At 35.0% G+C, this 13900-nt stretch overlaps 1 protein-coding gene across 1 annotated transcript in view; it reads right to left on the reverse strand.

Moving 5' to 3' along the window:
• USH2A (usherin) overlaps nt 1-13900 on the reverse strand; it is a 756200-nt gene that overhangs the window by 340347 nt on the left and 401953 nt on the right. The window contains exons 35-36 of the mRNA XM_019516454.1: nt 10867-11018; nt 6075-6237 (exon numbers count right to left, since the gene is read on the reverse strand). Of these exons, the coding sequence (XP_019371999.1) occupies nt 6075-6237; nt 10867-11018 (315 nt within the window). The remainder of the gene's footprint in view (nt 1-6074; nt 6238-10866; nt 11019-13900) is intronic.

Below are 13900 nucleotides of genomic sequence, written 5' to 3' on the forward strand. Positions count from 1 at the left end.
TATAGTAAAAGTAATAAACATTTAAAAGCAGAAGAAAAGAATAGACATAATGCACCTTGGAGCAATAATATACCTTTTTCTTTTACTTGAGTAACAGAGAGAGCTCAAAACAGGGCCAAACTCAAGCTGAATTGAGTATGTCTACATTGCATTCCCAGTACCTTCAGGGATGCCTGCCCACCCATTCTTTCTTGCCCATGCCAAACCTGTAAACACATAGTGAAGCTCCCCATGTCTGCTCTTGAGATCTGTCTCCAGCAGGCATGAGAGCACCTTGTTGGACTGTCCCTGGGGCAGCTTCATCACCTCATGTCTGGGCTTGAGAACTAATGGGCAAGGTGTACTCAAGAGCAGGTGTCCCCAAGTACATTGGGGACATAGCCTTGTGCTACCCACAAATGAAACATAGTTGGATAAGTTCCAGCTGGGTCAAAAGTGTTGCCGGTTTGAATTTAAGCATACTTGGGACAAGAGAACCAGCTCAGCTATGGGCTCATTTTGCTGTTGCCTTGGTGCAGCAGAGCTGTTAAGCCACCTAAACTGAACAGAGGAGGACTCCCTCTTGCTGCTCTGGAATTGGGGCCATGCTAGGGGAAAGGGGGCATGCTGACATTCCAGTGTTATCTGCCTCTTCTCAGCTGCCAGGCAGCCATCTGAAAAAGATCAGACAAGGGCTTAGTTACAGAAAACAGAAGAACTCTGAGTTTGCTATAAATTGTTTTGAGGGCAAACAAAGCCAGAATTAGAAATCTATTAAGGCAATGGAAACCCCCTGTGGTCCCTCTGTACCTCCTGTGGAAACCACAGATGGGCTAAAACCATAGATTGGGAACTTAATCCTTCATCAAGGTAGACAGCTTGTTCTATGGCATGAGTTCTCTGTAATTTTACTCTATCAGGAAAATAGGTTGTGAGAGGGACAGCTGAGGAGCTGGGACAGAGCTCAGAGTCCTCTTTGGGTATAATTAGGTGTGATCAAATTTGACATGATAAGGCATTTATCTAGAAATCATACATGTCTAGATCAGAATGGTGTAACAGACTTAACACAGCTTTTTTTCAAAGTTTGGATAGATGGAGGCATTGTCACAAAGTCATACAGAAGCCTCAATCTGACTTTAAGGGGAAAGGACCTTTTTGATACAGAGATTTCTCTTGTATACACTGGAGCAACATAGTCAAACTGTGAAGAGATTCAGGGTCAGAATCTTCTATTTCCACAAAATCTAAACACCATTTCTTAATCCATGATCTACACTGGCAGGACCATGATGACACTTTTAGCCAGTTCAAGATACAATTTTCCCTCCGTGTCACTTTGGCTGTTAGGTAGTTGTTGAAAAGAAATGTGCTAACTGATTCCAGAGCCAGTACATAAGCAACAAAAATAGAAAGTCAGATTATCAACACCAGTGGAACCACTTGGTACTGTAAACACTAACATTTCTTTAAAAACTATTAAAAGGATATTAATGTTCTATAATTAAGCTTTCTAAAGTCAGGAAATACCAGAATTAAGGTTGTCTGGGCAACCTTAACTTCTGTGGTTACACTTTACAATACAGTCTTTAATTACAAGACTTTTCCCAGAATTATATCATCATTTCCTTACAATTTCAAGAGGGTGATTTGACCCCATATTAAGAATGAAGCATAGAATCAAATATAGTTTATCATAGGGAGAACATAACTGATAAACATTAGTCAGTTTAATAAATGTTTAACTCCTAAGTGGCAGGCATATTAAAATATACACCTAGATGGAAATCTGGATGATGTCTTAAATAAATATGATCAATGACAGTCTCGTTTTCTAGATAATCAGGGTGTAGACATATATGCATTTATATGAAATGTTAATGGTTTGGAATGGGAGAAGGTTTGAAGGTTGATTGTGCAGTGCTGATAGTTATTGACAATTGGAGTTGCTTGTACTCCACATTTCCCAAGATCAGACTTTTCATTAAAGTACCTAAAGTAACAATATTATGCATTTTCCAAACTCACTGAGATTTCTCCACTGCCACCTTTATAGGGTACATTTATATTCTTATTTAATTGCTTTTCTTTAGCCTCAAATTTTCCTTTCTAATTTTAATATTCTCTTTAAAAGTACAGAAATGGGAGGTGGGGGTCAGAATCCAAATAAATTATAAACAGACTAATAACAATAAAGTAAACCTATGTAGACATTGTGTGTTTCATTACAAAATTGCCAACTTTTAAAATGTTATCACAGTCCTAATGGTGTGGTGCTTTCTCTGAAGTTCCAACTCCCAAAGTTAAATGATTATATGAGAATCTTAATTTTGTTCTTAAAAAAGGAAGTTTCTCACCTTCCTGGTTGCTGAGAAAAGCTTTAAAATGTGGTCAGAGAGTACAGTAAGAGCTTAAAAGTTATATATTCAGTTTTAAATATCTGATAACCTTTAAGCCAGGCTCATGATTTTTGAGGTATGGACTCACTGGTATCATTTAGTTGCGTTCCATGTATGTAACATCTTATCTGAACTCATTGTCACAATACGGTATAAGTGTTTGGAGTATTCTATGGACTTACTTAAGGATGAAGACTATTATAGAACAACTTCATGGAACAATTAGTAACAAATGTCCTGTGTGGGACTATACAGACAAATCCTGCTTCCCTCTTCCCCCATAATGATAATTATCTTAGTACCTAAAGATCAGACAAGGGCTTAGAAACAGAAGGCATAAAATGTTCTGCTGAATATCAAGAAGACAAACATGCATAATGAGAGTGTCCCTGTACTAGATTCAAATTTTCAGCAGATGCCACAGATATGTTTCTGTTCTCAGTGATGGCAGATGACAGAACAAGGAACAATGATCTCAAGTTGCAGCAAGAGAAGTTTAGGTTAGATATTAGGAAAAACTCTCTCACTAGGAGGGTAGGAAAACACTGGAACAGGTTACCCAGAGAAGTGGTGGAATCTCCATCCTTGGAGGTTTTTAAGACTCGGCTAGACAAACACTTGGTTCGGATGATCTAGTTGGGAATGGTCCTGCTTTGAGCAGGGGGTTGGATTAGATGACCTCCTGAGGTCCCTCCCAACCCTAACTTTCCATGATTCTAAGAGTCTATGATTCTCTTTCAGATGGTACTTATAATAAGGCTTACACTGTACATTTTCATTGACAAATGTCTAAATGCATGCAGACTCAAATTAAAACATTCATATTAGCATGCTTATTGTGACCCATCTTTTGTGAGGAAGCTGACACAGTCAGTCATAACTGGCTCTGAATCTGAGATCTACAGTCTATTGCCTAATTTAACCCAACTAGCAGGCTAGGAAGCAGGCCACTAAAACAATCTGTGAATGAAATTATTTTTATAATTATTCTGGGGCTAACATATATCAAAACAGGTGAATTTCACTTCAACCTTTACATTCTAATCACTCCCTCTTTAACAGACTTTACAGCAAAGGATGAAATATAGTTGTTCATTATGTCAAGGAAATACCAATTAGCCATCAGACAATTCAATAAGCATTGTGTAAATCTCTTGAACAGATGATGTCTTAAAGAAGTTGGATAAATTAACGTGTAATTTCATTCTTGTAGAGAAATATGTACTCTCAAACAATCAGCATACATGTCAGCTGCTACAGCTGATGACTTCCGGGGGAGGGGGATGGAGGAGGAAAATACTATTTATTTATTTAATATTGCAAAGCAAAGTTTCAGCAACAGTGAGCAAATGTAATGAAATTTTCTGGGTTCCATTCCCCAGACAATCCTTCCCCCAGCCACCTCTCCTGAGTTGTACTAACACAGCAACCACTTTCAGTCAACTCTTGTAATTGCTTCCAATTTGCCTGTTTTGCTTTTGGCAATTAGCAAACTGAAATGTTATCATGAAAGAGTCCATCTCATTTATAAGGCTCGGTTTTCCCTCCACTAAAATATGCAGGCACTCTGTTCTTTATTACCAGCAGGAGATAAATGGCTGGTTTTCGTTGCTGAAGAATATATAATGGTTAAAAAGTCACTTTTTTCCTCCAGCTCTACATAAATCACAGAACTAGTCAATATTTAATAATGCTTGCCTTGGTCTGGAGTCCCTTGATCACCCCTGTCATGTGTAATAGCTCCCTCTCCGATATCTTTGACATAAAAGCCCAGCTTTACTGCAATACTAACATGTAGAGGGTCATTACGGATCGACATTTACCTTAATCTGTGACTGCCAACCATGAACCGATAAATTCCAGCAGATTCCACTGGGAGAAATCAGTAAACTTCTCAGTGGAAAGAACTGAAGGAAAATTCTGCCGAGAACAGAATACATTTTCTACAAGGGCTGCTCTGCAAATGGGTTCTGACTTTTGAAAGTTCTCTTGCTGCGCAGCTTTGCAACATTTAATACCGTTTTGATGGTTTGAGAGACGGGATGACAACCGAGGATGACATGACTTAGAAGGCAAGCAGAAATTTTCTCTGCAAAAACAATGCAAGATTAAACACAAGGGGAATATGGCTTTTGCATTATTCACCCAGCTGCCTTGGCGGAAATGGCTGTGCTGTCATGGGTCCAGCCAAAATGTTGCTCCTTTTTTTCAAATCGATCATCACTCCTTCACCTCATAATCTTACAAGTGCTTCACAGCAGAATACATCAAAGCCTTCATTGCATAAAAAAGGGACACACCAGCCTTTGTGAAGGGTCAGCTGAGACTGCCAACCTTTAGCACATACACTCTTCCAAGCAGAACACAAACAACTGCATGTATATACTTCCTCTTAGAAAACAAAAAATTCAGAACATATTTTCCCTTTACTACAGATATTGAAAGCAACAAATTGTTTTCATTCTAATTATTTAAAGCGACAACTAACAAAGCCCCCAGTGACTCAGCATCATGCCTCCTATTTCACTTATGACACTGATTAAATTGTATTTGCCTACACCACATAGCAAAATTAAATAAATAACTATCATCTGATCAGTGCTTTTCTCGGATAATATCATCAGCAAACACTTTTCTAGATGATTTAAAATAATCATGCAGTTTAAAATCCTCCAAGATCTAATGGTAACATTTGACATTAAGTGATATATGTGCTTGATATTATTTTATATATATCATACCTTAAAGCATGCTTGATCATTTAATTAACACTGAACCTGTACATAGATTTTCATCAATGTTCATGCTTGTTCATTATCCATGTACCTTATAACATTCTTTACAAATGGTTAGAGCAGTTGATGCATTTTGCAATCAAGTGAAAAGTGCATACTAAGTACAAAGTCTCTAAAGCTGGTGTGATTCTTTGTGCTGTAGCCCTTTTCACATATTCAAAGTGATTGCAAACCACTACCATCCTGATTTAGTAGCATTTGCTCAGAAATATGTGATTAGAGAAAGTGCGGTGGAAATATAACTGCCCTTAAATGTAATAGGTTGTAAGAGATGAAGCTCATCTTTTACTTATTTTCTGTTTCATGGATGAAGCTGTTTTGTCAAGCAAAATAATGTTACAATCTATAATAGTATATTTTGGCGATAATAAATTCCTGATTTCAGTATATACACTCTAGAAGATGAACTCCACAAAGGTAGTTGCCTTCTTAATTCTAAGCAATATCACTTTGCCATTACTTGTGTGAACTCTGCTGTATGCAAATCTAATCATGATACCCTCGTTCCAGTAACTTTTTCATAAAATAATCTTCTGCAACTTTATTAATAGAATTATTCATTTGAGTAGAGGCTGCAAGAGAAAACCCGTTTTTGTATCCATAGATTAAAAGAGCTTTGGGCAGTGATCTTCTCTTTCAGTAGTGATACATGTATTTATACTAGTATAAAATTGTAAAACTGCAGTACAATAAAACAACAAAATTAATATTGCTAAAATCAACCACTTATTTACATCTCTCTCTCTCTCTAACTCTTTCTCTCTCTCTCTCTGAAATGAACATAGTAGAAAAATTAAAACTGCTAGAAATCCTTTGTCAAAAGGGGGAAAAAAACAGAATTATGGCATTTTATTTTTATACTGTTATAATGGTAGGGCTAGATGTATTACAAAGAAAATACCTTGATCAGCGTAAAAGAGTCCAGTAACAAGTACTGTGTAGATCAGATGCCCGTTAGGTTTATTTGGGGGTATCCATTTTACTAGAATTCCTCTGGATCCATTAATGGTGGCAAACATTTCAACTGTACCTTCTGGTGCAGCTTCTGCTGTACGAGCCTCTACCTGCAAATTTAACCATAAGATAGAGATGTGCTTCTGTAGCCTGTACACACATGAGGAAATATGTTATACAACAGTTTAAGGTATGTTTATTTGATTTAAAACATATATTATTAATGAACATTGGACTCTGGTCTATTTTCTTAAAAAGTATTTTCTTCTCTCCTTACCCTCACCCCAACATTTGCTTATGAACTGTCTCCTAATTCAAATATTTTATGAGAATATTTGTCAATAGGATTGGATCTAAAGCTAGAAAATGGGGAAGAATGAAGTACCCCAAGACTCAAACCCTGAAAATGTAGTAGCATCTGAGTCCATTGCCTGATTCTTGCTCAGCAAGCCAGAGAAAGAATAGTGGAAGGAAAGTGGATGTGGAAGGAAAGTGGAAGTAAATTTAAGATCCCTTAAACTTACTAATGTTAAAAGACAAGTTTAATATAAAAATGAGCATAGGTCCCCTTTGTATATTACTATGGACACTTGATAAAAGAAGAATATCCTTGGTCAAGTTTGGCTTACACCCTGAGGTGCAGTTCCTGGAAGATTTAAGACACAGTGAAAAGTAAGCCTTTGAATGGAAACTGAAAGATGACAAAACTGCTAGCAAAGACAATAAGGACAAGAATCTTAATTTTAGGGCTTTATTTTCTAAATAAATGAAAAAATCATAATTATAGTGGAATTTGGTTTTTACTAAGCATAACTTATAGCCATCATCCAAAGTTATGGATCAAAACTTAAGGTCCAAAATGCATTACTTATGATGGTAAGCTTATATCTCACCCATAATTTATATGATGTTTTCTAAGGTAGGAAAGAAGTGAAATTTTTTCCAAACCTCTCAGCTTTATATAAAGAGTATTACAGTTTGTGGGAGTTCCACTTAGGGCTAGTTTTAATCTATTATACCTTCTACAGCATCAACATGTCAAGGGGTATTCTCTGTCCTTTCAGGATGGAGATTGTATATTTTATACCAAATTTGGGAAGTTAATTATTCTGAGGATTTATTTTACAGATGTAATTGTCTTTCATGCACAATGTATACTAGACATCCATAATTCAGCACAGCACTCAAAGTACAAGATTAACTTTAAAGCAGCTGAATATTCCAACTGAAGTCAAAAGGATTACTTATACACGTAAAGGCCACATCCACACGAGATGCTGATTGCATAGTAGCTTGTTACTACTATGCAGTAGAGTTGCATGGCACAAAGCATGACACAACACTACTGCACAGTAGTAACAAGCTACTGCACAGTCACATCACTTTAAAGCTGTTCGACAATGCTACTGTGCAGTAGCTCCAGTAACTGCACAGTCATTTAGTACTTGTGTATGCAAGTACTAAATGACTGCACTGTAAGAACTGCGCAGTGAGTCTCTTGTGTAGATGTGGCCAAAGATAAGCAAAGGCTTCAGTGCCTTTCTGGATCATGGCCAGAATAATTTGCATCCAAAGATCAAACTTCATGACAGTGTTACACTATTCTATACTTTCTACTCTGTCAGACCTTCCCCCTGAGGTACTGAGTGCCTAATATAAGTTGCTGTTTACCCTCAATACCTCCAAATATTGGAAAGGAACCAAATGTCTTGGGTTGTCAGATTAATGACCAAGATACCCTCAATAGTACATAAATACTATTTATTACCTTATTTCTGTCTTATAATATGTAGCCATGACTGTGAGAAGCAAGCATTTCTTGGAGATCATTTTCATTAAATAAGGTACTGTAATTATTTTAATATAAAAAAGCACTGAGCGATTCCTAGTATTCAGATATTATGGAATAATAGTCACAAACTACTAAAACTCTTGAATCTTACACTGATCATACTTTATTTATATCTCTGACTGATTTTTAAGGGCAAAATTGTGTTGAAATGTCTTCTTCATCACTTGTTATAGTTTTCACCTGTTAGGATATTATGTATGAAATACTACTACTACTACTACTACTATTAAAATACTGGTTAGAAACTGTATGTAATATAACTGTATTTGGGCAATGTATATTCAATAGTAATTTTGTTTCAAGTCTAAGCTTTCTACAAGTATATATTGTGCAAAAGAGGAAATTCTGTGTTTCCTATTCTGTACATTCCCCTATATTTAACTCTTCTCATATTTCTAGATGTGTTATGATAATTTAAAAAGTAGCAAAAATTACTTGACAACCATATTAATTAAAAAGCCTAAGATAATCATAGTTAAAATAACAATAATCATACCATATTAGTCTGTTTTGTCCAAGTAAATTAGGATAACATATATATTGTACTACAAACTTAAAATATGAAAGGTTTTTGAAAAGTGAAACAAATAGAATTAATTGCTAATACTTTTTTCTCGTATCTATCATAAATTCTTCCAAAATATTTCAGTGTATTTCCCTTATTTTTTCTAAATCAAATGCAGATTTTTTTCCATAATAGTTGGGATGATTCATACACAGAAGTATTTAGATATAACTATTTCAGTTTCCATAATGAATCAAACAGACACACATTAATGTAATTTCCTCAAGGATAGCTTTAATGTGTAAAGAACAGGCAGCAGGTTAAAATTAGTTCAGATTCCAAAGAGATACCTCTTTGCTAGCAGGACAATAAAACTGAACATTTTGGAATACATATTTTCTAGGTTTACTTGAAATAAATTGCAATCACTATGAAAAACAGTCAAACAATGAAAAAAAAATCAGCAACCACCGAAAGAAAAAAAAAATCCTTGCTGATAAATGGAACTGGCAACTCTCAAATAACTGATTAAAATCTTCACAGCCGCCTTCAAAAATGTAAGCCGGAGAAATCCGGCGCTTAAGGTAGTGGCAAAGAATCTCTTCAATCGATTAGGGCACATTAAATAAGAGATCAGCAACAAAAATAGCTGGAAGGATAATATCAGTTTACTTCTGGGAGATGTTCCCCGTACTATTTAGAGTACTCAAAGAGACAAAGTTTTTTTTAAGAGTTAGATTTATGCTGTAATTGATATAAAAATCTTTCAGAAAATCAAATGAAGATGCAGTGCTCTAACTTCCTGGCATCATTTAGGTGAGTTGCTCTAAATAAAGGCATACTTCAATTCCTGCGATTAGAGATGGATCACTGGCTTGGGAAAATAGTTTGCGTACTGATCGTGGGATGCAGATAAGTATCAGCTAGAGCAACACCTACTTTGAACTGCATTGAAAGTCAAGCTAGGCTAGGAAATTTAGTGGAGAAGTAGAAAGCATGTTAAGAAAAGAAAAGGAACAAAGAAACACTTCTGTTTTCTCTCCACCTTATTTTAATATGCATTTTATGGATCAGGTCCCTAAAAATAACTGGTTTATCTGAGCTGCCAATGGAATCCTAAAATACCCCATGTTAAAAAAGTGCTATTTGTACAATGGAACAGATGTAACGTGATTTTGTATACAAACTCTCATCCCTGCACTTCTCATACTTAAAAAAATAGTTTAAATTTCTGGTATATGAGAGGGTTCTTTAACATGGAGAAGAAAATCTGGCAAAAAGCCATTCATGCTTTTAAGAGTAAATATCCATCAAAGCAGTCTAAGCTATAAAATGTTTAATGGTTATAAAGTCTACAGCCCTGTTCTACAGATAGATGATGTTACCAGCATTTGAAAGCAACTAATCTTGGGAAGACATGGGAAATGTGATCAAAAATAGGGAAGGAAAAATTAAACCTTGAAGCTCTTCTTTGAGTTACTATTTATATAGCATAGTCTATTGCCATTAGAAAGTATGATGTTAAAATAAACGCAGAATGATAGAGGAAAAAAAAGTGCCCAAATCACCACCTTATTACAATAAAAAACATTTCTGGTATAAAAAACTATATGGGCGGTGCTATAATTTACTGAAGAATTAAACCTTGTAAAAATATAAAAAAGATGCTTTCGACAACACTTTAGAAGTCATCTACAGCTATTATTACTTAAGTTATTTATAAGCTGCAATGTTACAAATGCATATTTGGTTTGTCAGCCCAACAGCTTGTCTAAAGGTCTGTAATAACAATAGTGTTTTACGCCACAGAAGACTTGTTTTCAGAATTCAATGCTAATATTAACACAATCTTAAATCCTGGGTATAGTGTTTTTCATGCCAGACTAATATAATATTATTTTCCATTTTAGCACAGATTTGTGTTTCACAGATATTTTCCAATTAGCATGACAATTTTTTGAGCAGTGCTGTCATATTTTGTCTTCTCTGCTCCTTATATTATCCTCCGTGCTTTTGGTCAGGCAGCTAGAATTTTGCTCATTACTGGAACAGTAACTCTTCCTTTATATATGTCCTTATAAATCAGGCTAAACTACATCTGCACCTTTTAAACATATTAATTCTACTTAATTTCAATAACATGTGTTTCAGCTTCAGATTTAACTCCCAATCTCTTCCTTTTCTGTATCTATACACTATTTTGGAACTGTGCCTAGTGATGACCTATCAAATCCTTAGCAGCTCTTAAATAGCACTTTTTATAAAATGTCACATTTTGCCAGATGGGCTAGGACTGACCAGAGTGAATCATCACCATTTACTCTGCTATTCACTGCCATCTGACATTTATTACATTCCCAGAATGCAAATTGAGGTACTCACCAATGGACCCAAAGCACAACCTTTTGCAGTACATGCCCGGACTCTGAAGGAATGCAGACTCCAAGGAGCAAGTCCATAAGCATAATAACTTAGCTGTGATGAATTCTGCATCAAAATGCCATTCATATACAATTCATAACTATTAATAATACCTATAAAAACAATATTATATTTAACAGCATTCAATTAATATCTGCATTATAGCAGGAGCAGAAACAAATAGCTTGAAGCTACAAAAATATGAAGGTACCAATGAACTGTTTTATTTTTTTTTAAATAAATACTAGAATTTCAAAATCTGTACCAGAAATGCCTGTATGTCTCTGAGATAAAACATATCCTCCATCTTAGAATGCTGAAAGTCTGGAAAGTGGTCTGCATTCATATTGTAAAAAAATTATACCCTAATAGACATGTTTCTGACCTAAAACAGTCATGGTAATCTTAGAACTGAGAAAGTTGAGGAAATTCTGTTTCACAGCCTACTCTGCATGCAGATACACACATAGATTAAAACAAGGACATGAAAGCTATATAGTGACTGTTTTAAACCCTCCCACCTTCAGACTTAGAGAAAATAGTGATCTACACAGTAAATGCAATACTGAAGGAGGATTAAGTCACCATCCGAGGCCACAAGAACAATCTTTTCAACTATTTCATTGACCTTAGCCTTTAGCCAATGGAATATGCAGAAAGAAATACCTAAATTTAAATATATATGTATCATACTTAAAGATAAAACCTTTCAAACATTTCTAATAGTCAAAATTTGCAGTCTATATTTTTGTAGAGCGCTATTACATTTGGGATGCATGATAAGCAGACAGCAAATGTATTCTGTCACACTAAATGCTTTAACAAAATTCCTTTTTGTTGCCAGTTTGCAAGTAGATTTTCCATTCACTAACCTCAAATAAACTATTTATCCTCAAATAAATTAATCTGTTCTTTTCTAGACTGTAGTTTTTACATGACTGGTTAAACAGAGTCTACCTTGTACAGTATGGTACCTATGTCGGTCAATTTAATTTTCAGTATGTGATATACAATTGTTTCAGAGTATCCTGCATGAGTAATATTAACAGGAATGCTATTGGGGTGAAATGGCTGCTGTCTTATTAAAATCAAAGGAATAAAATATGTGCAACAATCTAGAGCAGTGGTCTCCAAACTTTTTTGATTGCACACCCCTATCACTAAAAAATTTTTGAGCACGCACCCCCAATATATATATATATTTATTTATAAAGTATATACATGTACTACTGTACTAATATATTATGTACATTATAAAACATACACAAAAAATAGAAATTAAAAAAGGATGAGATAAAGATGAAATAAACATTTTTAAAATAATTTTTTTTAATTTTATTTATTAACAGTACAAAAAACCTTTTTGCTCTCACTATTAATAATAATATTTTTTAGTGAGGGCAATGTGATTGAGTAGGCTTCATTATTTTGGAAAATCTTGGTTTAACACTTTGTGATACAGCTATTCGAAGGTCTGGTTCTAAGTTCAGATTATTTCGATTCTTGGTTTTAATGACTGTCATAGCTGAAAAAGATACCTCACAAAGATATGTAGATCCAAATGGAAGAAGTGCATCATTGGCTGCGCTTACTAAATCATGATACTCATTTTTCAATCCCATCCACCAATTATGCAAAGGTCTTTGCTGAAATTCAGCTACTAAATTTCCATCTTCCTTGATGTCAATCAGTTGTTCTTGCAAACTAATCGGAAGGTGTTGTATTTTTACATTTTTAACAAATGGGTTCAAAACCCACTGAAACTCTTCATTTGGAATATTTTAAAACAGGTTAGAAAATTCTGTTTCCAAGTTTTTTAGGTGTGCAGATATGAGAGTTTTTACAGGTGACACACTTGCATCATTTTTGGTAACAAAATCACATAACAATGGAAACATTTCCAAACATCCGTTTTCAAAATGCTCTCTTCATAGCACAAGTTTCTTACAAAAAGCAGTTACTTTCTCACTCATTGTTAAAACGTCACCTTTACCTTGAAGGGACAGATTAAGTGTGTTTATTTTTTCGAAAATATCTGCTAGGTAGCATGCTACTGACAGCTACTTGTCATCACAGAAAAGGTCAGCAAATTTGGAACACTTGTCTTTTTGTAAGAGAAAAATGCGTAACTCATCTTTAAGTTTGACAACTCTTTTAAGCACTTTGCCACAAGATAACCAGCGAACCTCTGTGTGGTACAAAAGATTTTCATGGTCACTCCCCATCTCATTACAAAGTATTGTAAAGATTCTTCTATTTAAAGGTCTTGTTTTTATAAAATTAACCACATCGATGACATCGTGTAGCACTTTGTGCACTTCTGGCTCCAACTTCTTTGCTGCAATAGCTTGCCTATGAATGATGCAGTGAATGAATTTCACGTGTGGTGCTATCTCTGTAACCGTACCCCAGAATCCTTTTTTTATTCCAGTCAAAGCAGCTGCTCCATCAGTGGTTACACTTACACAGTTTTTCCATAAAACATTGTTTTTATTAAAGAAGTTATTTACTGTTGAGAATATATCTTCTCCGGGACATCTTTCCCTTAGTGGCTCGCAAAAAAGTAGTTCTTTGTGTATTTCATTATTGAAACAGAATCTAGCAAATACCATAAGCTGAGACATGTTAGAAACATCTGTACTTTCATCCAACTGTATAGCAAACCTCCCACAGTGCGTAATTTGTTCTAATAGTTGTTTCATGAAATCTTCAGCAAAGTTTTCTATGCCTCTTCCAACAGTATTTGCTGACAAAGGAATGCATTTTAGTTGGTTGCCATATTGTTTTCCATGTATTATTTCAGCCATTTTTACCACGGCAGGAAGAACAAGTGTTTCCTCAATGGTATGTGGCTTTTTGTCTTTCACTATTAAGTAAGAAACCTCAAAAGAGGCTTCTAAACATTTATCATTAAGTTTAGTGAAATTTTGTAAAGTACTGGATTGAGTATCGCATGACTTTAAAAATTGCTGAAAAAATTGTAGAGGTTTTTCTT

Source organism: Gavialis gangeticus, unplaced genomic scaffold (assembly GCF_001723915.1).
Source record: "Gavialis gangeticus isolate Ggan-Ray unplaced genomic scaffold, GavGan_comp1, whole genome shotgun sequence".
In the NCBI taxonomy this organism is placed as follows: domain Eukaryota; kingdom Metazoa; phylum Chordata; order Crocodylia; family Gavialidae; genus Gavialis; species Gavialis gangeticus.